Source organism: Salvia splendens, chromosome 17, assembly GCF_004379255.2.
Source record: "Salvia splendens isolate huo1 chromosome 17, SspV2, whole genome shotgun sequence".
Classification (NCBI taxonomy): Eukaryota; Viridiplantae; Streptophyta; class Magnoliopsida; order Lamiales; family Lamiaceae; genus Salvia; species Salvia splendens.
Genome location: NC_056048.1, coordinates 8,380,060 through 8,402,984, shown reverse-complemented (window position 1 = coordinate 8,402,984; position 22,925 = coordinate 8,380,060). Strand labels below are relative to the sequence as shown.

The following is a 22,925-nucleotide window of genomic DNA, read 5'->3' as shown; positions in this document are numbered from 1 at the left end:
TTTTCCATAAATAAATATGAACTATTTTTATGTGAATGACGTAAAAGGAAATTCGATCTATTTCTATGGGAAGAATATGAGTAATTATATAAATTGATGGACATATCAATGAAAAATTTGAGATTATTTTTTGTAAAAGTATCAAGATATGTAGTACTTCTTCCGTTCCTTAAAAATAGACTGCATTTGTCATTTTGGCGAGTCTTTTAAAAAATAGACTAATTATATTTAATAAATTTTTTTCTCATTAATGAGGTAGATCTGATTTTCTATTAATAATACTTTAACCATTTTATTTTTGTATAACTCTCTTACTTTATTAATTATGCATAAAAATTCACGGGAATATAAATTATTTGTGCAGAAAAAGTAATTTAATCCAACAAAAGACGCAACCGAAGCCAAGATACATATTGCCCTCTTCGGTTAAATGAATAAAACTATAAACCCTAATTTCTTGTCAAAATCCCTAATTCATCATAACCGAAAATCGCAATTTTCTACTTTTCAGATGCTCGGCAATGGCCGAAATAGTAGAAATTGACGGTCAGTCGGAACGAAATACCAACGAATCCACCCTAAAACCGCAGCGGATAAAAATTACTAGAGGTTCAGACGATGGAGACAAAAAGGTAGCTCTGACTACACAATTTGATTTCCAATTTTAATTTTTTGCCACAAAATCTGTAGCTTGTACGTTATTAAAGTATGTACACACAAGCACGCAGTATTTCTGTCGTAATTTTAGGTACTTATGGAATCTTTAAACCTATAATCTGTTCCATCGTATGAACTGTATATGCATAGACATAGCAAGTTGCATGGACAACATAGAGACATGAATGCATGAGTGAACGAACTTCAGTTACACTTTGAGTATGTAAGTTGGGGGAATTTTACAAGATTTGTACAATCACAGTTTGACTACTTGTTTTTGGGGGGCTTGGATGAGGTTGAAGAGTTTGTGTATGTGTTCAATCAATCCGGACTTCCTGGCTCCAGAAACTAGAAAGAAGCATGAGATGCAGTGGATACGACAAATAAATCCTTATATCTCGAAACTTGAGCTTTGTTACTGAACTATTACCATTATCGGACTGAATATGACTACCTTGTCTAATATTTTAAATTCAAACGCACAAACGTAGTGTCACTTGGTTTATAGTTGATCAATTCTTTACGAGAACAAAACTGTATAATTTACAACTTAATCAGGTGCATACAATGATAATCTTTTTGAACTACTCTTTTCTGCTTATTGTAGAGGGTAAGACATGATGAAGCTCATGTCTTTGTCATAACTTTTTTCCTGATGGTCATTATTATTCAATTCCACCTAAATATGTATTGATAATATTTTGTATCATTAAGCTGGCAATTCTAGGAATTTAATGTAGTGTTTTATGGGTGCATTGCCTTACAGATTTTACAGACGAGACTCAAAGATGTTGAAATCGGTGTTCCGATAGTGTATGGAACAATCGCCTTTTGGCTTGGTAGAAAGGCCTCCGAGTAAGTTGAATATCAGGGTTATATGCCTTTCTTGTGAATTTCATTATGTTGGTAGACCAATTAACTTAGTTGATGTCTCTTTTGGTCATTAGAACTCAGTCACATAGGTGGACGGTCTATGTCCGAGGGGCAACAAATGAGGATATTGGGGCAGTGATCAAGCGTGTTGTATTTCAGTTGCATCCAAGTTTCGAAAACCCTGTTAGAGTTGTTGAGTCTCCACCTTTTGAGTTGTCAGAGTGTGGTTGGGGTGAATTTGAAATTGCCATCTCTCTTTTCTTCCACAATGATGTTTGCGATAAGCAGTTGGACTTGTAAGTCTATTAGTTTTGTCTTTGAATATGCTTCTTTATTGCTCACCAGTCATCAATATAGTTGATAATGTTTTTCTGTTTTTAGGTATCACCATCTTAAATTATATGCCGAAGATGAAAGTGGCCCTCAGTCAACTAAAAGGCCTGTTGTCGTGGAAACATACAACGAGATAGTATTTCCAGATCCATCTGAGAGTTTTTATGCCCGTATCCAGAAACATCCTGCTGTAATTGTGCCTCGACTTCCAGTCATGTTAAACTTGGCCACTGGTAATGTCATTACCATCTATTTTGATTCCATGTTATTTTTTTATTCTTAGCATAATGAGCAACAATCTTAAAATTCCTACCTTTTCTGGTACCTTTATAGAAGATCCTAATGGAAAGAAAGGCGATAGCAAAGATAACCCGTTGAGTCAATGGTTTATCAATTTCTCTGAGGCAGATGAGCTGTTAAAACTTGCCGCTGCTCGTCAGCAGGTAATGCGGTTTTGTTTCATTTGCATATTAGTTGGACCATAATTGCACGAGGACATGCCTTCAAATTATTTCTTATGTGTATGCCCATAAACTTCCATAAATCATAACTTGCTGCTGTGGTTGGATTATCCAAATTTTTTCAGATTGTTGTGACTGTAAAGTTTTGATGCCAAAATGTCCTATTTGAATCATTATTCTCATTTTTTCTTAAGTGGGTTGGCTGGTTGAGTCTGACGTTGGGATGAGGGAAAGCAGCCATATCCAATAGTCGGAACAAAATTTTCATAGTATAATATCAATCTGCAATTATTCAGTGAGACGAATTATTCTATCTTCTCTTAATATATGATCCTTCGCACCTGCCTACAGAATGGAGATTATAGATTATTTTGACATGTGCTTTAAAATTAAAAAATAATAGTACTATATAGAGGAATAAATTCTTCAGTATACCATAATTGTGTAATCGTCTTATGAGATGGATTTTCATGGCATTTTCTAGAGCAGTAAAACAATTTTTATTGTTTCTTCCATGGTTGACGTGTGCAAGCATGAACCGAATGTAGTTGCAACTTTAAATTACTTAGGGAGTTACATGTGCAAGTACTGATAATAATCAATGTTATCAATCTCGTATGGCGGCTTATGGCGGTTCGCCTAAAAACCGCCACAGGGATATGGCGTATTAGTATGGCGGATATGGCGGTCAATAATTAAATAAATAAAATAATACTTATATATGTATATATAATTCAAAAATTAGAAAATAATAAAAATATAACATCTAAAACTATTAAAACAATTAAAAAGCATAAAATACAACTCTAATCTCCATGTTTCTTGCATAATGACCCAATCCTAAATGGGGTACACACGCAATGCTGTCAAAAGGCAGATATGGCGGTGCTATGGCAGCGCCATGGTACTTTGGCGTTTCCATCACCGAACGCCATGCCATGGCACCGCCATATCTGCTATTTGATAACATTGATAATAATTGCTTTCTTACTCTCGACAGCTGGAAAGTATTTGAAACTAATTCTGCCGTTTGAAACTATGTCTTCAGTATCATTCTCAAAAGTCAATATTTATTACTCCCTCCGTCCGCGACTAGGATTCCCAGTATGCCATTTCGATCCGTCCGCGATTATGAGTCCTAGTTCACTTTATTAAAAATGGTAAGTAGGCCTCACATTTCACCACAATTTATTATAAAACTAATATATAAAAATGAGACTCACATTCCACTATCTTTTACACCCACTTTCTCTATATTTCTTAAAACCCGTGACAAACTCAATCGGGAATTCTAATCGCGGACGGAGGGAATATTTACTATCATTTACACCTCTAATTAATTTTCTATTGATATTCTCAAAAGAAATTAATTAATAACCTCGAATATTTAAGTCTAGAAGATTTTACATTCATCCAACCCTAAATATCTTAACCTGAATATGTATTAGTGTGTCCTGTTACTTTGTGGTTTGAACTTTTGTTCCTTTACTATCAAACACTGAACTCGTCCAAAAAATGTCCTATTCTTCCTTTATCATCTGTCGTTTGCGCTAGCTGTGTTTTCCCTGTCTTTCAATTGTCTATCTCTTTGTATTTACTATGGAAAAAAAGTTGATTCATGGGGGCAGGACTTGAAGTAGAGCCCCCTCTTCCTGTGCTCTCCCTAGTGACTATATTGGGATTATTTAAGAAATTGAAGGTAGGTTGCTTTAAGTGCCTTTTAGTGCTACTTCTTCTAGAGTACTAGGGGATTATTTTGACTGTCACAATCAGATACTAGTGTGTCTATTTTCAGACATTGTCATAATATGGACAAACCTTCTAACTTTGTCTACATTGTCATTATATGGACAAACCTTCTGACTTTGTCAACATTGTGGTAGGTCCAAGCCCATATCATCAAGCTTAGAAGGCAACTGAGCGTCATCGATGGGCTGCCACTACAGTCATGGAAACCAGGCTCTAATTACTGACACGTAAGATGATGAATCAGGGTAACTTGGGTATATGCCATGGATATGCACATATATGTATCAGCTTAGGGCAGGAAACCTGTAATTTGTGATAATCTTTGGTGTAGGCCATTTATTTTTCATGCTCTCCATTTGCATTTGGGATTCGAGCACCATTTTTATTTTGTATTAGAGGAGAAATTACTATTTGGCGAAAATGCAGTGGTATCATATTGTCTGTACAACACTGAAAATATAATAGCTTGCCTATTTTCTAGAATCTCTTTCAAGAGGAATCCTTGATAGTTAAACTCAACATTTAATTCAGATTAATTTCCTCTTAGAATGTATATTAGGGGAGATGTCTCGAGTTGGATGCTCTTAGTCTTAGCAGCTTTTTACCACTTTGTCTCCATTAGAGATCTTGGTAAGCAAGAATAACAAACTAACATGTCGCACATGCCAAGTTCAAAAGTCATTGTCATAAACTAGACCTTCTAATATCTTGTAAAATTAGCTCATCTTTTCTGGCATTCATAAACTAGACCTTTTAAGTTCTTGTTGTATGGCCCCACCTATAACCCAGCATGGACCAGGGACTGTAGACTGGTTTACACCAGATGTGTGTAACATGTTTAACTTTGTTTTTGGTTGTTGATTAGGAATAGGAGATATAAAATATAGGCAAGGTGGCTCTCTGCCCCTGGTCCCCCAGTACAATAGGAGATATCTAGTTTTCGATCACCAGAAAATATGGTCGTTTCTGGTGGAGCTTATTCTGGTTAGGAGGCAAGACTGTGTTTGATTGATAAGAATTTGGTATTGCACATAGTGATATATACCAGAGCATTTATCCTATTCTGCTACAACTGATGTCGTGAGGAGATCCTCAACGTGTGTGAACAAGGACGAAAGGCTTATGTGGTGGTGCAATGGTGGTCTAGTGACCTGGTCCAAATTTTCATTGATTATGATGGTGTTCAATTTTGCATCCCAACCACCACCTTTTATAGGTATCGCTTTCGTTCCAATTAATAAGTATGCTGTTTGTTTTGTAGAATGACTTCTGGTTTGTGCTCTATGATACACTTAAACGTATTTATGTACAGCAAAATGATAAGTAGTAATTCATAACCTTTTTACACACACTATATGCTTTAGTTGTATGTGTTGATTACATTCTTGCATGAGTTTTGTGTAGGAATATTAATGAGGCAACCTTTTTTGTTTTCGGGCTAGATTTTCTCCTCTCCTATATGGCGCGGTAAATGATGTCCTTGGAAAAAAATCTCTTTGCTCACTAAACCGACCACACCTGAGGGTATTTTAGACTTTATGTAATTGCGATTAACAGTAAGTTTTTGTAAAAGTCAGGCTTGGTAGTTGATGAACGTACTTTAATCCATTATATAAAAAATATATTAATTAATTAGTATAATTTTTAATTATATATTCTATCTCAAGAAAAACGTTGTAGGAAGTAAAAGACAAGAAGACAATTCGAATATAAAGAAAAATAACCTAAATACCATATTACAACCTAATAGAAACATAATAACAAATCCAAGCAGGATATAAAGTGTAAAAAGTCAAAAAAGTGAAAAGGGATTTTTCGTGATTATACCCAAAGTGTAAGGACTACTAATGGTATTTCTTCTCTGGAACTATGAGAGTGCAATCGGCATAGTTCAAGAAATATTTATGAAGTTAAACTCCAAGAAATTAGATGATTTGTCTTTTTCATCTCTTAATATTATTATGAAGAAGTGTATTAATTATTTCCATCAAAAGATTAGTTGAATCAGTTCGAAATCCATGGATCGTGCAACAGATTAAGAGCATGCTCACCATTAGTTAGTTTGGCCATGCATTGAATTGGATCAAGCATGTTATTAAAGCATATTCAATAAGGGAAATGTTTGTAATATCCAATGTCTTTATTAGCGATTTTTTATCCATAATTATATTTTATGTTCAGACTATCATTTTTTATATATTAGGCACAAATCTCAAATATATATGGATATTACATTAATACATTTATACTTTCTCTATCCATAAAAAATAGTCCTATTTGTGGACCGCACGGATTTTAATATGAAATTGGTCAAATAAAAGTGAATGAGAAAAATATGTAAAATAAGGGAGATATGGACAAAAAGTGGGTAAAGTAAGAGAGAGAGAGAGAGGTATGACACATAAACTTTCAATTTTTAGAAAATAGACTATTTTTTATGAACATTCAAAAATGACAAAATAAGACTATTTTTCGTGGACGGAAAAATACACATATTAGCCATTAGGTATGGGGTGCGTAATGTGTTATAATGCTAACTTAAAATGCTCTAAATAATAGTCATCATATCATCAAATCAAGACCTATTTAGCTCTTAATATCAATACAACCTACAAAAAATGTAGGTGTCTTAATGTCAGTCAACTAACAATAATTTAGTTATAACTTACTCTTCAAAAATGTCTCAACACTTTGATTTCATATAACTATTTCAATTTAAATTATTTTTTTACATATATATCGAGTGACAAATTTTGATAATATTTTCATAAATTTTCAAAAAATTTGATAAGCAGTTTAATATATTTATCCTAATATATCAATATAATTTACTGTACAATGTCAATATATTAAATTGTGTTGACATACTTATGTCATCGTGTTGATATTTTAGTATAGCGCGATCATATGCCTTAAATTTGGTGGTTGTTATTATTCTTTTAAGATTAAATAATACAGAGTGAAAAATAAAATTACTCATGGCAATTTAGAAACAATTAGATCTATATAGATCATATAATCACTAATTTGTTGTAGATAACATGTTAAGGAGAGTTAGTAATTGATCGCACCATTGAGAATTTTCCCCTCATATCACACTAAATCGATATTATCTCAAAAATTAATTTAAATTAATTATGGAAATATTAACATACATCATGTTTTGCTTGATTCATTCTTTTATCAACTTTAATTAGATTTTCTAGTCCACATTGAAACATAATATCTGCAAATTTTCCAATAGCAATATAGAGTTTAATTTTGAATAATTATAGATATTTTAATGAAATAGAGAAATATAATTTAGAATTGAAAAATATGGAGTAATTAATTTTGAATAATTATAGATATTTTTTGAAATAGAGAAAGATAATTTAGAATTGAAAATTTAAGAAATATTAAACCAATTTATTCATTAATAATTAAAATTTAGAACGGAGAAAGAAAATTGAAACCTTTTATTTTAACATAGAGGAAGAAGATGAAGTGAATAAAAAAATAAAGCAAAATTAAATATTGAAAAGAGAAAAAATCGACAGAGCCACTAATTCTAACTAGCGAGCATGTCATTCCTAGATTTAATAAGAATTTCTAATAGAAAATAAAATAATACTAGTATAGATTAGATTGGATTTGTTTGTTAAATTAAAAAATCAACTTATTATAATCCTAATAAACAGGGAGAGAGGATAAGAATGTCTAAATATAAAGTATTATAAACCTCATAATTAACAAAATGATAGAAAATTATATATTAATCCCTTTTATTGCAAAGACACTATGTCTCATTATTCATTCAATAATCAAACGTTTTGTTACTAGGAACTTCAAATGCCATGATACAGTATATATTGCAATTTTTTAGTTGGTCATAACATCGACATTGAAATAAGGTATTAGTACTAATCATCCCCTCTTAAGATGAGACGTTGGCCATTATAGTTCATTCATACAAAGTATTGTATAGAAAGCTTTATACAAATGAATATCTACCAGAATCCATAACTGCGTAAACGAATAATTGTATATTAATGTATAGGGTCCTCTTCTAATGCTTATAACACCATAATCCAAAATTAAGACTAAATCTACTCCCTTAGATTTTAAAATGAGTGAATGAGATTAAAGTTCACAAATTTTAATAAATAGTAGACAAAATATCAACAAAAGGGTAATATCGTCATTATGTTATCATATGATAATCTTCGTGGGTGTTTTTTATATCAACATAGTATATTACAAATACCAATAATATGACATGAGAATATCAACACAAGCACAAGAAAATATCAATACTTACATTATATTGAGATTTTGCATACACTATATTGAGATTTTTTTTGCATTTATTGATAAAATCTGCTTATCAACATTTACGAAAATTGAAATATAATTTATCAAATTTCATCACCCGAACATCGTCGGAACATATGCAATTGAGATCTCGTTGGAATCCTTATAAAATTGTCTTTAATTTGATATATTTTTTGCACAAAAATAATTTAAATCGAGATAGTTACGTAAATTTAAAGTTTTAAGATGATTTTGATGAGAGAGAATTGACATTAATACCTTTTAAGTTTATTTAATAATTTTTTTAATTTAAAATATAATACATGTGGTATTATTTCAACCGTTAGATCTTCTAATCTAATGACTAAAATTTGGTCTTAATTTGTGATTGCAAATTAGTTAGCAATGGATCATTTCCCTTAATGATATTATGGTTTAACCTAATTCACTTAGTAATTTCTTCGTGTGAGATTAACAAATTGGACAAGTTTAGTTCTGGATTCATTTATTTAATTCCTTTCAAATGCAACATCACGTTATCCTCTTTTCGGTTAATCAATCAAGGATATGATCGTACGATAATTAATGCATACATAATAAATATCTATGTAACATATAATTATGATGTGATCACAGGTAGGTCTATCAATTATCAAGAAGAATAAAAAAAATTGCACAAGTATTGTCTCCTCATATTTAATTGCCAATTGAGTTTATTTAACAATTATTATAAAAAAAATACACAATAGCTTAGACAATTTTTAATAAAGGATTAGGACCCGGCTGTATTATAATTGTAATGTGTCAAGAGTTGCACGAAATTCCAAATTCGATAAAATTATGTAATTTGCATTCAAGATTGCTATTCCTCATTTTTATAATAATGAATTATGAAATATGAAGCCACGTTTATTAATTTTAAAAATAATATTAAGGTAGGAATTTCAGAATTTGAACATTGGATAGCCCTAGTGTCCTGTTGAATGCAAGAATGTAGGCCACACTAAAAATGGTTGATGACCACCATTCAACATGATTTCTTACGAAAAAACATGCAACAATTAGTTTTTTGCCCCCACACTCCACATGTTTTTGTTTCTACCAAAATTTATCATTTCCCATTATGTGTGTATATATATAAGAATCCCCTTTCATTTTCCCCATATCCTAAATTGTTTCTAATATCTCAAGCCAAAAAGAAGAAGAAAAAAGCCATGGCTATATGGAAAACAAACAAGAGTTGTACTACTACTACTACTACTACTACCGCCACCACAAGTGCAGTAGCCGTCAAGCGCTCAAGCAATGGGAGGAGAAACGACGTCCCAAAAGGCCATTTTGCAGTGTACGTGGGCGAAAATAGGACCAGATATCTCGTTCCTATTACACTTCTCGAAAATTCCATGTTTCAAGCGTTATTGCTAAAGGCCGAAGAGGAGTTTGGATTTCACCACGATATGGGATTAACCCTCCCTTGCGATGAACAAGATTTTTGCTCTTTGGTTGCCATGATTATTTAATTGATTTGTTAAATCTAGAACATAACATCTTTCTACTTGCTGCGTTGCTATTTTAGACTTAATTTGTACATGCTATAACTATCTATGTACGGCTTGAAAGATTGAGTACAAGTTTTCTTTTGTTTGCATGGTGTTTTGATAATTTATAGTAGTACTATAGTAAGTTTTTGAAATACAAAAGTCTATATATTTTGGGCGAAGCTATTAATTCATTTAAGAAGGGAAAAAATATAAAATATGGAAAAAATTTATGTATATGAGAAGAAGCATTTGGTGTATTTTATATAGTAGTATATAATTTGAAATTTATATATAAATATATAATGGTGGGAAAGGGTGACGGGTGGGAAAGGGTAAGGGGGCATTTGCGTCTGCTGCTTATGGGCTGGCTCCACTCTTGTTATATCTCAAAGTTTTGCTAGATTACAAAATAGTGTGTTATGTCTACAACTTTTAGTATATGTCAAAAAGTTATTTCTTTGTTTTTTGTTTTCATCAAATATCTTAAACTTTTACATTTTCTATAAAAATGTCTCGCTATACGAAATTTGGTGACAAAACTTAGTCTATTGTGGAATTTCTTTTTCATCTGAACATATGGAACCAAGTCATCTTAGCAAAAATAAGAAGGCGTTCTCCTAAATCTTAGCGTTTTTAAAAGTTTAGACTACACAAACAGTTCCACTAGCACAGAAAAGAAAGAACTTAGACTATGCAGTCAAATTTTAGCTCATAAAATAATTTAGTAAGCTAGTCTTCAAAGTATGTATTAATGCATGTATATTTTGGCAAGTGTTCACTAAATATTCATGTATTCAAACTTGCATGTATTTATAAATGTACAATGTCACATAGAAATAGACCATTTGAAATGACACGAGTTTTAACACGCAATTAAAAAAGTATGAGAGAATGAAAAAAGATAGTTGAAAAGGTATTGGTAAATAGCGATACCCATAAATCATAAAATAAAGAGAAAATTTGCATAAATGGATATAAGCATGAGACAGATGGAAAAGATAGTGGAGTATTATTTAGTCTATGTTGATTGTATCTTCTGGATATATATATAATGCACAAGTTTCTTTTATCACGACGATAACAGTAGAGCTTCCAAATCAACAATGCACAACAAAGACTAATAAATCTATAGAAACTTAAAACTAAATAGCCAGAAAAGTGGTTAAATTGTAAATGGAAATTGATCTTCTGCATGTAAGTATCTGAAGAGAAAGTAATCGATATTAAGCTAAACCCCCATCCATAGCACACAAAAAACTCATCATATCGGTCACTTATATCTTACAGCGTGTATCGGTCCTTGTTTCTTACAACCGACTTACAAAATTGGACCTATCCAATGTTTCCTTAGTAATAACCAGAGTAATATGCAGCAGGAGTTTGCTGGACCGGAGCTGGAGCTGCAGCTACAGCAGGCTGTGCATGGGGAAAGGCCTGCTCGATAACAAGGCAAAATAGAACTTCTCACCATAATCTCTGTTGAATAAATCACCACTAAACACATAACAGGAAACAAAGGTAATCTTTGCTTCAATTTGACCATAGCACCTAATTATACCAATTGGTGTCCAAAACGTAGTATAATAAAAAATCATCAATATATGCAAGTACTGATGAGATAAATTGAAAAGAACAATAGCATTAATGTAGTTTGGAGATAATGTAGGCGCCAATTCATCATAAAGTATTTGTGGACAACCAATTTCAATTCCCCAAGCAACAGGTTATATTGATTCTGAATGAAGCTAAGATCGCCATTTTGTGTTGCGTTGGTGACATATTTCAAAAAGGTAAAACTATTCCTTCAAAGTGGAATATGTAATTCCTCATGTACAAGTTGAAGATAAAATAAAATGACACAAGAAAATTCATGGGAGCATGAACAAGTAAAGGGCAAGTATTGATCAGAACAAGAAAACTAGCACAACACCTAAAGTAACAAACAATAAACTATTATGTTACCTGCGCTTGGTAGGTCTGAGGATAAGTTCCATATGCCGTACTTTGAGGAACTGAAACAGATGCCTGTGGATGTGCATAATTTGCTCCATAACTGCCATACCCAGCCTATGCGCCAATAGAAAAATTATAAATAAACAAAATAATTGCAGCAAGTTGCATTACGCAGCAGCCTACAGGAAGTCGAAAGCAGAACATGAAGTAGTGGACAAAATAAGTCAGATTATTATGTTCTACAAAGACCTATTCGTAACCTCTTAATACAAGAAATAAACCACGCGCACACCATCAAAATGCAGGGAAAATAAGCACGGCATATTATCTCACTAAAGTTGCAGGATATTTAAATTTCATTTTGTACCCCCAAACAAAAGGTCGAAAAGAACAGTGAAATATACCTGTTGTGCGTAATTCCACTGCTGTGCCTGAGTTTGTGCAGCTTGAGGCCAAGCTTGAGGTTGTACACCATAACCTGCAGGCCACTGATTTTGTGAACTAGGATACACACCCATCACAGAGGGTGCAGAAGTCGAAACAAGTGATTTTGCAAGTTTTGTTCTGTCTGAAGCTAAATACTCCTCAGCATGACGTTTCTTTGACTCTGCCGTGCTTGTACGGTTCAAGAACAATTTTGAATGTCTATAATCTGCCTTCTTAACAGACATAGCGTCTCCAAAGAGATCCAGGAACTGCAAATTTCAAATGTAATATCAGCCATGATATGATATGCCCATACATGACCTCTCATTCATTAATCCCAAATCGAAGCAGTGTCTCATAGATAAAATTGAGACATTTGTGTGGTGACGTGAAAATTAAGCATTATATTTTTAGTACACAACATAATGCACAATAAAGCTACTTGTAGATAAAGTGCCAGTATAATTCAAATTTGAAGAAGTCCACATGGTATTCAAAAATGTGTACCCATCAACCATATCATGCACAATTGTGTGCTCCACATCATCATAAGAAACTTAACAGTTGACTAGCCAACATAGGCACAGTTATATCATTATGGCTCAATTTCAGATTCAAAAAATTTATGGAAGCTGAACTTCTTCATTACCTCCAAGAAAATGCTCGACAGCTCCTCCCGGTCATCAACACTTGCAATACTAGGGTTCTCAGGACTAGGAACAATAAATTTCTCAACCAACGAATCTAGATATTCTATTTGCTTTGGAAGAGTCTGAATTGACTCTAAGTGTATCATTGCCTGCAAGAAATCAGATTTAACAAATGAAACCAAAGGGCAATGTTATGAGAAAAGTAGAAACACATTTCTTTTTACATAGATGTGCCTATCAATTTCTCTCTGCATGGCCATTTTCCCCTTGTTTTGTTATAAGAAAAAGAGAGATAACTGAAAGCTAAGCCACTAAGGGCAGAATCTGATCAACAAATAGCAAAAATCATAGAACCTCCAGCAGTGGCTTTGACAGTGGCGCACTCTCCACGCCTTGAACAAGAATGTCTCTTGCCTTTTCAACATTGCGAGAAACCTTGAATAAAAAAAAATTAAGGATGTATGAGATGTTGCCCACAAAAAAAAACAAAAAAAATCTCCAATGGTATACACAACCCCACATGTCATAAAAAAGTCAGTGCTTCCAAACAATTCAATATGAAAACATTTACTAAGATACTAGTGATAGTTAGAGGGATAGATAAAACAACAAATTAAAGGGCAAGTTGATCTGTCAATGATATTGCAATGAAACACAAGCATTCTAGACATAGAAAAAAAAAAGATAGCACTTATCAAACTATTTAAAAAAATGCTGAGCATACTGAAACAGAACTCTAATTCAAAATATGGTACTACTCCCTAAACTACTTTAAACATAACACTGGTTTAAAAAGTCTAAAAAACTAAGTTAATTCCTACATGCAAGCAATTTGCATATAATATAATAATAGTGAACTATAATAACAGGATACACTAGCAATATAAATGGAACATGAGCCAACTAGCATAAGAATGAGTAGTAATATAAAATTACAAAATGTACCAAGAATATGAAACGTGAGTACTGAGCGAACAACAAAGATAAAGCTTGTGAATGTTCCTTTCCCTTCTCAATAGCAATTGCCTGCTCATACAAAGAACAAGCATCTTCCAAATTCCCCTGTGGAACGGGAAAACATTTAGTAAAAAAATTTTGGCTGCATTGTCAACCAGTAAACAGGAAAGCATAGTTAGAATATCTCACAAGTCGTTTTTCCATGTTTGCATGCTTTATTATTGCCTCTAGAAGACCAGGTGCAATCCCAGTGTGAACATGTTGATAAGCAGCTCGTGCTCCCGAAATGTCACCATGCTGTTCTTTAAATTGAGCAGCAAAAAGATGGATCTCTGGCTGCCTCTGTGTATATGCGACATAGTTAAACAACATTAAAACAAGTTTTAGCCTGCTGACCAGTCTAAATAACTCAAGTTATCATTTACAGCGGTAATCACTTAGTGTGTTATCACAAACAACAATAATAAGTAAAAGCTCTCATAGCTATCTATATTCATATACTAAATGATTAAAACAAGGAAAATGTAATTAAGATCTGTAATAAAATAAAAATAAACTAGCAATCGAGAAACCATCATACTCCCTCCATGGCTCCGTACCACTCAAGATGTCTACATTCTTGAGTGGCACGGGATTTTAGGAGGAGTTGTTAGGTGGAGTAAGTAGAGAGAAAAAAGTAGGTGAACATAATGAGAGGAGAGAGGAATTTATTTCCAAATATAGAAAATGGACATCTTAAGTGGGGCAAACTCATAAGGAAAGGTGGACATCTTGAGTGGAACGGAGGGAGTATTTGACAATTTAAATAGATCAAAGGCATGACATAATTTTTTACTATATTGATAATAGAATAACTTGAGCGATGCTACCTTGACAAATACTTGAGTAGCACGAGCAAGCGCATTTTCTACAAGCTCCATACTGCCACTAGCTTCCATGCACAGGACATAACGTATCCAGAATTCTGGGTATCTAGCACACGCTATTAAACACCTTTCGTAGAGCTTAACAACCTGAAAATATAGATAGTGTTACAGATCAAACATCTATTTCAATATTATGAAAAGGACAAAAAACAAAGGAGTGCGAAGGAGGAATGCACAAAGAATACTCCTCGCTGGCGGAAAAAGGGAGGCCCCTCAAATATGAAAGGAGGGACCCTCCTTGACTGACAGATAGTAGATGGTTAGGAAGATAACAACACACCTGCATGCATAACATTGGAACTTTAAAACAAAATTATTGCCATACTACACATCTGACCCAGAATTTCAACTCACAAATGAGAGTTTGAGGTACTTAGCCTTATAGAAAGCAAATGGAAGGCCCAATGCTAGAGTCCAAGTTCAATATCCCATTTTTTAAGAAGCTTCTCCAATGGTTTAGCCAATAAAGCATATGATGCGGCAGATACTACTTAACTGTTAGTCAATGTATAACAAGGACAACTAAAGCTAAATGCAAAGAGAAATTAGAAATTGTGCAAATCAAACACACTTGGGTACCTTATTGAAGTCATCTCCACCTTCTGTAAAATCAAGATAATTATGCCAATTTTCAAGCTCCGCAACATTGAGAGGCCTCACATGGAAATAGGGCCTTCTGATCGCTGTTTCAAAACCAATGATCTTAGAATCAAACTCTTTAGCTTTCTTATAAATCTCTTCCCTAATAGCAATGTACTTCTCCAAGTCCTCAGCATCTTTTAAGCTATCATTTGCAAACTTCGATGATTGCTCTGCAGCATTGGGAGGAATCTCTTCAACATTATCTTCAGAATTTGTGTCAGTAGCAGCTGCTGCTTCCTCAACTGTTCGCAACTCAGACAGAGGACGGCTAGCAACCAACTCTTTAAACCTGTAATAACATGTGCACAGATGTTCCCAACACAAGGGTCAGCCTACCAGTCAAGGAGAAAAAACCCACACCACAATTAAAGAGCACACTGAATACATACATGAGTGAACAGTCAGTTTAGGAGCTAAACAGAATGCTAGTTAACTGTCTCCATCATACTCCATAAAGGAAGATTTAAAACAAAACACAACTGTAACCAAAGCAGGCTTGGGAAAATCATTCAGTTTTCAATTTTGTTTAAACTGCAACACGAATCAAAAACTGCCACAACTAACATGCAAGTGACACTGAATCTTAGTACAATCAAGGAGCATGGGCACAAGAGGTAGAAACTAAAAGAATGTAGACATGGCATAAATATAACTAACCCTCACTTCATAGCAAGTTCATTTAATATTAAACAAACAATTAACGTGACAGGCTAAAGTACAAAATATTACCCTTCAAAATAACGATCCAGCTGCTGATTTGGAATCTCTAACACCCTTGTATAAATTGTGGCAACATGGGACCAATCTTGTTGTGAAATTTCATACTCTATGTATTTATCCCAGAGTGGAAAGCACAGATAATCTGTTCCAACATAAGCTAAGGCTCGTTCAAATAGCCTGAAACATCATAACAGTAGATGGCAGTAACACTCAGTAAAGATACAAGGTAGCCAACAATCACCCAAAAAAGTGTAGTGGACTAGTATCAACAAGGAACTATTCACTCAAAGAGCGTTGAGAAATCTGAACTAACAAATTATGCTGTTCATTTACCTTACTCAATAGAATCTTACACAGCTCGTCAGAGGATGAGAGATACAGGCCATCTTAGACTTACTGTGCAACAGCTTCAGGGCAGCAATTGTGTCTTGAAGCACCCCATGTGCCATCGTTACAGACAGAAAAATTTATTGGAAATTTACATTACTAACCCTAGGGAGAAAGTGTGACTGAAAGGCTGACAAGGCCATATTACGATTGAATCCCAAAAACTCAGCTACTAAATAGTAGCAGAGAAAACAAGGGTTTGCACATCAGGAAAAAAATAACTTGTATAATGTGCACTCCCTACAAACCTTAACACCTCAGACTTCAGTAATGGCCGTTGCAGATGCTGAAAGCATGTTAGAGTGTGACAAAATAACCACACAGCTTGAATGAGTGTAGTTTTTAAGGAGTTACCTTCTAATAGTGTCAGGATCTCCATAAGTGCCAATAGCGAAGACACAATAATGCAACCACATGTCCACAGAGTAGGTAACTCCTTGAACAGCTCGTTCATAAACTTCTGCAACTTTTTCCACTGGGCTGATACGTGCCTCGTGATCAGCATACTTCTTCCAGTAACCATAGCATAGAGGAAATTCCGCCAAAAATGTATCATAAACTTTTCGAATCTTTGAAATATTTCCCTAAGAGTGAGAAGAAAGAACAGTTAGTTTAATTTAACATAAATCATAACTAAACATGAAGCAAGAGGAATCCCTGAACCCATTCAGAGGTACTCCCTCCGTCTGCCATTAGGAGTCCCATTTGAATTCGGCACGGGTTTTAAGAAATGTAGAGGAAAGTGGGTGAGAAAAGATAGTGGAATTTGGGGCCCATTTTATATATTAATTTTATAATAGAATGTGAGTAGAATGAGTTAGTGGAAAGTGAAGTGTACCTATCATTTATAGTAAAAGTGAACTGGGAATCCTATGGCAGACCCTAATGGCGGACAGACTAAAATGGTAAACCGGGACTCCTAATGGCAGACGGAGGGAGTAGTAACTAAAAAGCAAGTAGCACGTCACGGAGTAACTTGCACCTTATAATTCCAACCAATTCGCAAGTTTAAGTACCAAGTTTGTCACATCAAAATATAAAACTAACAAATGCAGAAGATCATCAAAGTCCTAAAATTGAAACTATCAGACATACCTCCAATGTTCTCTCTGTTTCATCAATTAAGGCAGTCCAAGCATCAAAGTCCAGAGAATTAGTTGCTACTATGCTCCATAACCTTTCTTCTTCTGCAGTGAGGGCTGCCAGAAAATATTTCAACACGAGAATCAGCAATAGCATTCATCAAAAATAGTATTTGCACAATTGCGCATTGCAAGGAAAGTGTGTAAAATATTCAACTGTTAAATAACATTAATGATTTTCATGCATTGAAAACTTTAATCTCTAGAACAAAATAGTCAAAACCTTACATGTGGAAAATTTCCAGCCACCTAATTATGTAATTATAATAGTTTGCAGTTTAAGATTAACTGAATCACAGTTGGTGGGAAAATCCACCCATAGATGCATAAAATAGTCCAGGAAATTGCCCAGGAAGCAATTACAGAGCCATGCAAATCCACCATCACTGTACAAAAACAAAATATGCTTTTCATCGAGTTAATGACCACGACCATCATTATATTTCTAAATATAGGGAATTTACTAAAACTTCACTGTTTATCCAACCAAAATACAAAAAAAAGCTTTAGACATTCCGACCTTATGACTTCAATTTGAGAAAAACAGAAAGACAGAGAAAACACCATTCCAAAGATTTCAACATGCGGGAAAACTTTTCCAACTACATTCAAAACCTAATTCCACAAGGAAATCAGAATAATGGGATATAATTACCTAGCCTCTACACAGTTAAGTTTTATAGGATCATAGAGAAATACCAGGGCCATCCGAAGGCTGATGCATAGCAGCAGTTTCCATAGAATCAGCTGAAGCAATCCCATTTTCAGAAATAATACCAGCAGATCCATCCCTGATTGTACTAACATCAATGCCATTCAGTGAAGCATCATAAACAGAAACTTGAGTTGAATTTGCTGACAAGTTTGCAAGACCAGTTAAATTTTCACCAGCATCATATGACACTACAGTATGGATTTCTTGTTCGGGAACATTTTCCGGTACCACATGAGTAAGCCCAGGGTCTGCATTCACTCCACTTGCTGAAGAAACTATTTCTCCTGTATTAGCTATGTCGCCAGGAGCAAGACTAGCTGCATTTTCAGAAGGTGAAAGAATGGAACCAGCAGCATCAGGAGCATTAGCACTAGCATCACTCTGAGCTACAGAAGATGCTTGTTCCATCATGATACAACTTTCTTCCACAACACCAAGTTGGAGCCCACAAATAACTGCAAAAAGTATAAGCATATAAAATATTTACTGAAGCATGAAATAAATACTTACTGTATATTTACTGCATCTTACAAACTTACAAGTTAAGTTTGATAAGTATATCAAATTAGTCTGAACATAATTTTTTGTTTGTATTGGTTAAAAAGTCATCTCAGCAAATCAAAAATGAACAAAATGACTACAAATTAAACTATTCGAATTGAACATTAATACAAATATTTATTGAAATACAGAATTTTTTATTCTATTTGATTCCATGTGGATGCTATTTTATAAAATCACTCAAACTTGATTTACTCACGGTCCTTTGGTCACCTTTTCGTTTACAGGCGATTTCTTTCTCAAATTATTTTTGAATGCTTCTTAATGAAGTAGTGTAGAGTGATGAAAATGCAATTCATATTTTTATTCATAGAAAGGAAATGCTAAAACTATATTGTGACAATAGTTGATATAAATATATTACTTGCACAGCATCAATTTATATTTTGCTATAACATGATTACATCGACAAGAATGATGTTGAGGAAAATTACTGAGGCGGAGGCGGTGCTGGAGGGCGGAAGTTGAATAGGAGTCGGCGGGACGTCCGAGGAGGCACAAACAGAGGAGGCGAGGAAGTAGAGACGGCCGGCGACGGAGGTAGGGTTTTAAAGAGAGGTAGGGTTTGCCGTTGGGAAAGGCTGATATATCTGAGATGTGGCGAAGTAAATCCATAACTTTAAAACTTATGGGTAAATGGGTCGGGTTATTTAGGTAAATGGGTCGGGTAATTTAGGTAAATGGGTCCGGAATCGGGTGTCATTTCATTTGTTGCTCTTCACCAAAATCCATATTGCTGGGTAATTATTTAATTCATTGGAGGAATACAAAATGTTTCACGTATTTGAAGTTTGAAGAAGTTATACAAAAAGTTATCCTATAAATTTAATTTAATATAGTATTAAAATTATGCTGCAATATACATTGCAGTAAAATTGGCGATTCCGTTGCCTTGGCGGCCACCACACTCCGGCCCGACATTATGTGAGGAGGTTCAATCAGGGTACACAGTAGCCCGTTAATGGGGAGACCTTAACTTACTGGTTGCAAGAAGTCCATCTCCTAAAGCCTCACACTTGTACCTGAGAGATGGAAGCAACTCCTAAAGCCTCACACTTGTGCCTGAGAGATGGAAGCAACTACACGACAGCAGTGGGATTCAAACTCAGGCTCATTGCAGCAAGATCTGCCCCTCCGTTGCCAACTGCGCTACGCCCCTACGGGCGTAGTCAACAATATACATTTACATAGTCCAGGGCGCCACCCAACAATCCTGTCACTTGGCAATGCAAAACTCGCCGCCTCTCCAAATCCACCATTACAAAGGGAATGCCATTACCATATGTTTTATAAATATAGAAAATTTATTATTTAAATCATAACTTTTAATTGACTTCCGGTTAATTTTAAATTTTATAAAATTAGCTAATTAAATAAAAAAAATTGTTAATATCTCAATTTAGCCATGTAATTAAAAAATTTTGATTTAATTTATTAGGCTTTTCATACTTTTTGTCATTATATCTTCACCAATTACTTAATAATCATCTAAAGTCGACCATCATAAAATAGAATAATGCTAAATTTATTCAGAAGTAAAAAATTTATAATTTAAATAATAAATTTCATCAAAAATTTAATTATATAAGACAAAAATATAAAAAAAAAATAAATGATAATTTTCCTTAATACTTATATCGAATGCCTTGCCACAAGTCCACAACGCTATTGAATTGGTGACTTCGGTCAATTAGTGGTCTTTGCGGCCAATTATAAGTTAAAACAAGTGGATATTTTTTATAAATATTGAATGTGAGTTACTGAAAATATCAAAATATATAAAATGTGCCCCTCTAAACTCTTATCTCTCCCTTTCAAATGCCCCCATAAATGACATTATCATATAATTACAAGAACATTCTACTATTACACAGCAACAAAAGACGAAGAGAGAAAAGGTGTGAGACTAATGAGGGGAAAATTTGAGAGATATATGCTTAACCTAAAAGACGAAGAGAGAAAATGTGAGAGACTAATGAGTGGAAAATTTGAGAGGGATAATATGCTTAATCGAATTATGAATGGAGTTTAAATTTTTTGAAATTAAAAATTTGTTGGTGCAAGAGAGGAGAGATTTTTCAAGGAGATTTTTTTTTGTACTATTAATTTTGCCAAAGTTTGTAATGTTATACCAATTGTTCAATATTTAATAACTTTAATTTATTCACATCTAGTTTCGATTTTGAGGATGGTGAAAAATTGCCAATGTTCATGATATTTAGAATCAAGTTTTAAGTTGGTATGGATGTCCAGAATTAGGCCAGGCCCAAGTACACGGTATAGCGACCAAATTACCCATAAATAAAATACCATCATGTCGAATTGTATGCATATACCTATATATTTTGAGGATATATTTTAACATCGAGGAGACATTTCGTTTTCACATACCTTTGGTGGGCTATCCCATCCTGCTCAACCAATAATTGTATATGCCTTCAACTCCTAATTGACACCTATATTCTTGACCATACATTGCACAAGTAAACTCATGGTTGTTTAATTACGTATTGAAATGGAATACTTTCAACCTTTTGGCTCCAAAGTCATTGATTTATCATTAGCAAATGAAATCTATTTCCATTTGACAGGACTACAGGGCACTTGGTAAAAAAAATCCTTTCAAAACTGTGGTCCACTTTTGCAATGGAGAAAAAAAAAACTGTATCTTTCTGCAGTTATATAAGTTTAAAGGCACTGATTTAGTGTGCTCATTAGCTTCACCATCTCAGAAATAATGGCGATTTCCAAATTGCTCATTGAGCTTCATCCTCTTGGGTACTGGGGCCATGGCTACCGGGTTTATCGGAGCCTCCACTGTCCAGGCACATCATGCTGGAACGAGCAATTGAAGCCGTTACGACACCCTGATGAGCTAGTGAAATATAGGCAAGGTTTCCGGTATTTTGGAATCGTTTCGATTTTGGTTTTCTTATGTGCCCGTTCGAGTCCTTGCATGTAGTTACCAGATTGGCCAATCTTTGGGACATTGTCATTGCCAGTTTCTTGGATTTCTCCATGTTGTTTGATTAATGACTTGTGATACTGCAAGTTGACTGGTGGGAAGGAGGGACGAAAGTTACCTGTAGCATTCATGGGCAAGGCGTGCAGATTCGTATTCATCACGGGAGGCAAGGTCAGCAATGGAGGACTTCTTGGTCCCATGAAGGGTCTTCTATGTACCTCTCCTATATTTGGTGGCATTGCATTGGGAGCAACCACAGAAACCATTGGCTTTACCCGTGCCACATCAGGTGCTCCGTAATCATCAATCATTTTCTTCATTGCCGTTGTGGAGTCCGCAGGCTTCACACCAGTAATATCAGGACCTCCATATTTTTTCACTAGTCTGTCGATGGTTTTCTCATCAGGTCTCAAAGGGGACGGCACTAGAGGTCTGACCATATGTTCCCGAGCATTTGAACAAGCGGTCACCTTTTTAGTCGGGCCATCAGGGATAAACCTTGGGGATTGACTCTGTCTTGTTGCTGCCTGTGATGTGTGTGTTGGTCCATGTTCTGCACCCATTCCATTTGGTTTACTTGCAGCTTTGTTGATTTTTGTTTCGGCCTTAGAGCAAGGCAGGATAGGAGATTGATTCACTGGCTCTTTAGTGGAGCTGGATACAATTACTTTGCTCCCTGGTTCATTAGGCCAATTAGGATGTTTATCAACCAGGCAGGATAGGAGATTGACTCACTGGCTCTTTAGTGGAGCTGGATAGGATTACTTTTCATTACGCCAATTAGGATGTTTATCAACCACTGTTGCAGGTGTTGAGCTTGGCAAAGACGAGGATATGATTGCTTTGGGAGCAGGAGGAGCTTCATCTTCAGGCTTTGATGTCCACCCGTTTCCATCCATCAATTTCTTAGTCATTTCTGGGTCGCTAAGAAACTTGATCAGCAGTTCAGTGTCGATATGATCTTTACTTGGCAT

General features: G+C 34.5%; 3 protein-coding genes across 7 annotated transcripts; 1 reads left to right on the top strand and 2 right to left on the bottom strand.

Annotated features, from left to right (window-relative positions):
• Positions 1-408: 408 nt before the first annotated feature.
• On the top strand, positions 409-4,572 carry LOC121775575 (transcription initiation factor TFIID subunit 14b-like). 2 transcript variants are annotated; one of them, XM_042172668.1, is made up of 6 exons: positions 409-632; positions 1,424-1,512; positions 1,605-1,826; positions 1,912-2,096; positions 2,200-2,306; positions 4,208-4,572. In XM_042172668.1, exons 1-6 carry the CDS (start codon positions 522-524, stop codon positions 4,295-4,297), a joined length of 804 nt encoding a protein of 267 aa, XP_042028602.1. In that variant the 5' UTR covers positions 409-521; the 3' UTR covers positions 4,298-4,572. The 2 variants fall into 2 exon arrangements, with proteins under 2 accessions (XP_042028602.1, XP_042028600.1); XM_042172666.1 differs by having other exon boundaries at positions 411-632; positions 2,197-2,306.
• Positions 4,573-11,069: 6,497 nt separating this feature from the next.
• Positions 11,070-19,616, bottom strand: LOC121773993 (pre-mRNA-processing factor 39-like). 4 transcript variants are annotated; one of them, XM_042170905.1, is made up of 14 exons: positions 19,391-19,616; positions 18,410-18,880; positions 17,664-17,767; positions 16,923-17,152; positions 16,191-16,358; positions 15,399-15,750; positions 14,763-14,906; positions 14,083-14,235; positions 13,882-13,998; positions 13,291-13,371; positions 12,936-13,085; positions 12,265-12,555; positions 11,870-11,974; positions 11,070-11,341 (listed from the first exon to the last, which is right to left on the bottom strand). In XM_042170905.1, the coding sequence occupies exons 1-14, from the start codon at positions 19,599-19,601 to the stop codon at positions 11,255-11,257; spliced, it is 2,664 nt and encodes an 887-aa protein (XP_042026839.1). In that variant the 5' UTR covers positions 19,602-19,616; the 3' UTR covers positions 11,070-11,254. The 4 variants fall into 4 exon arrangements, with proteins under 4 accessions (XP_042026839.1, XP_042026840.1, XP_042026841.1 ...); XM_042170906.1 differs by having other exon boundaries at positions 19,421-19,616; XM_042170907.1 differs by lacking the exon at positions 19,391-19,616 and having other exon boundaries at positions 18,410-18,501; positions 18,599-18,739.
• Positions 19,617-21,788: 2,172 nt separating this feature from the next.
• LOC121774258 (zinc finger CCCH domain-containing protein 6-like) lies at positions 21,789-22,925 on the bottom strand. The gene is made up of 2 exons (XM_042171164.1): positions 22,727-22,925; positions 21,789-22,627 (listed from the first exon to the last, which is right to left on the bottom strand). Exons 1-2 carry the CDS (start codon positions 22,923-22,925, stop codon positions 21,789-21,791), a joined length of 1,038 nt encoding a protein of 345 aa, XP_042027098.1.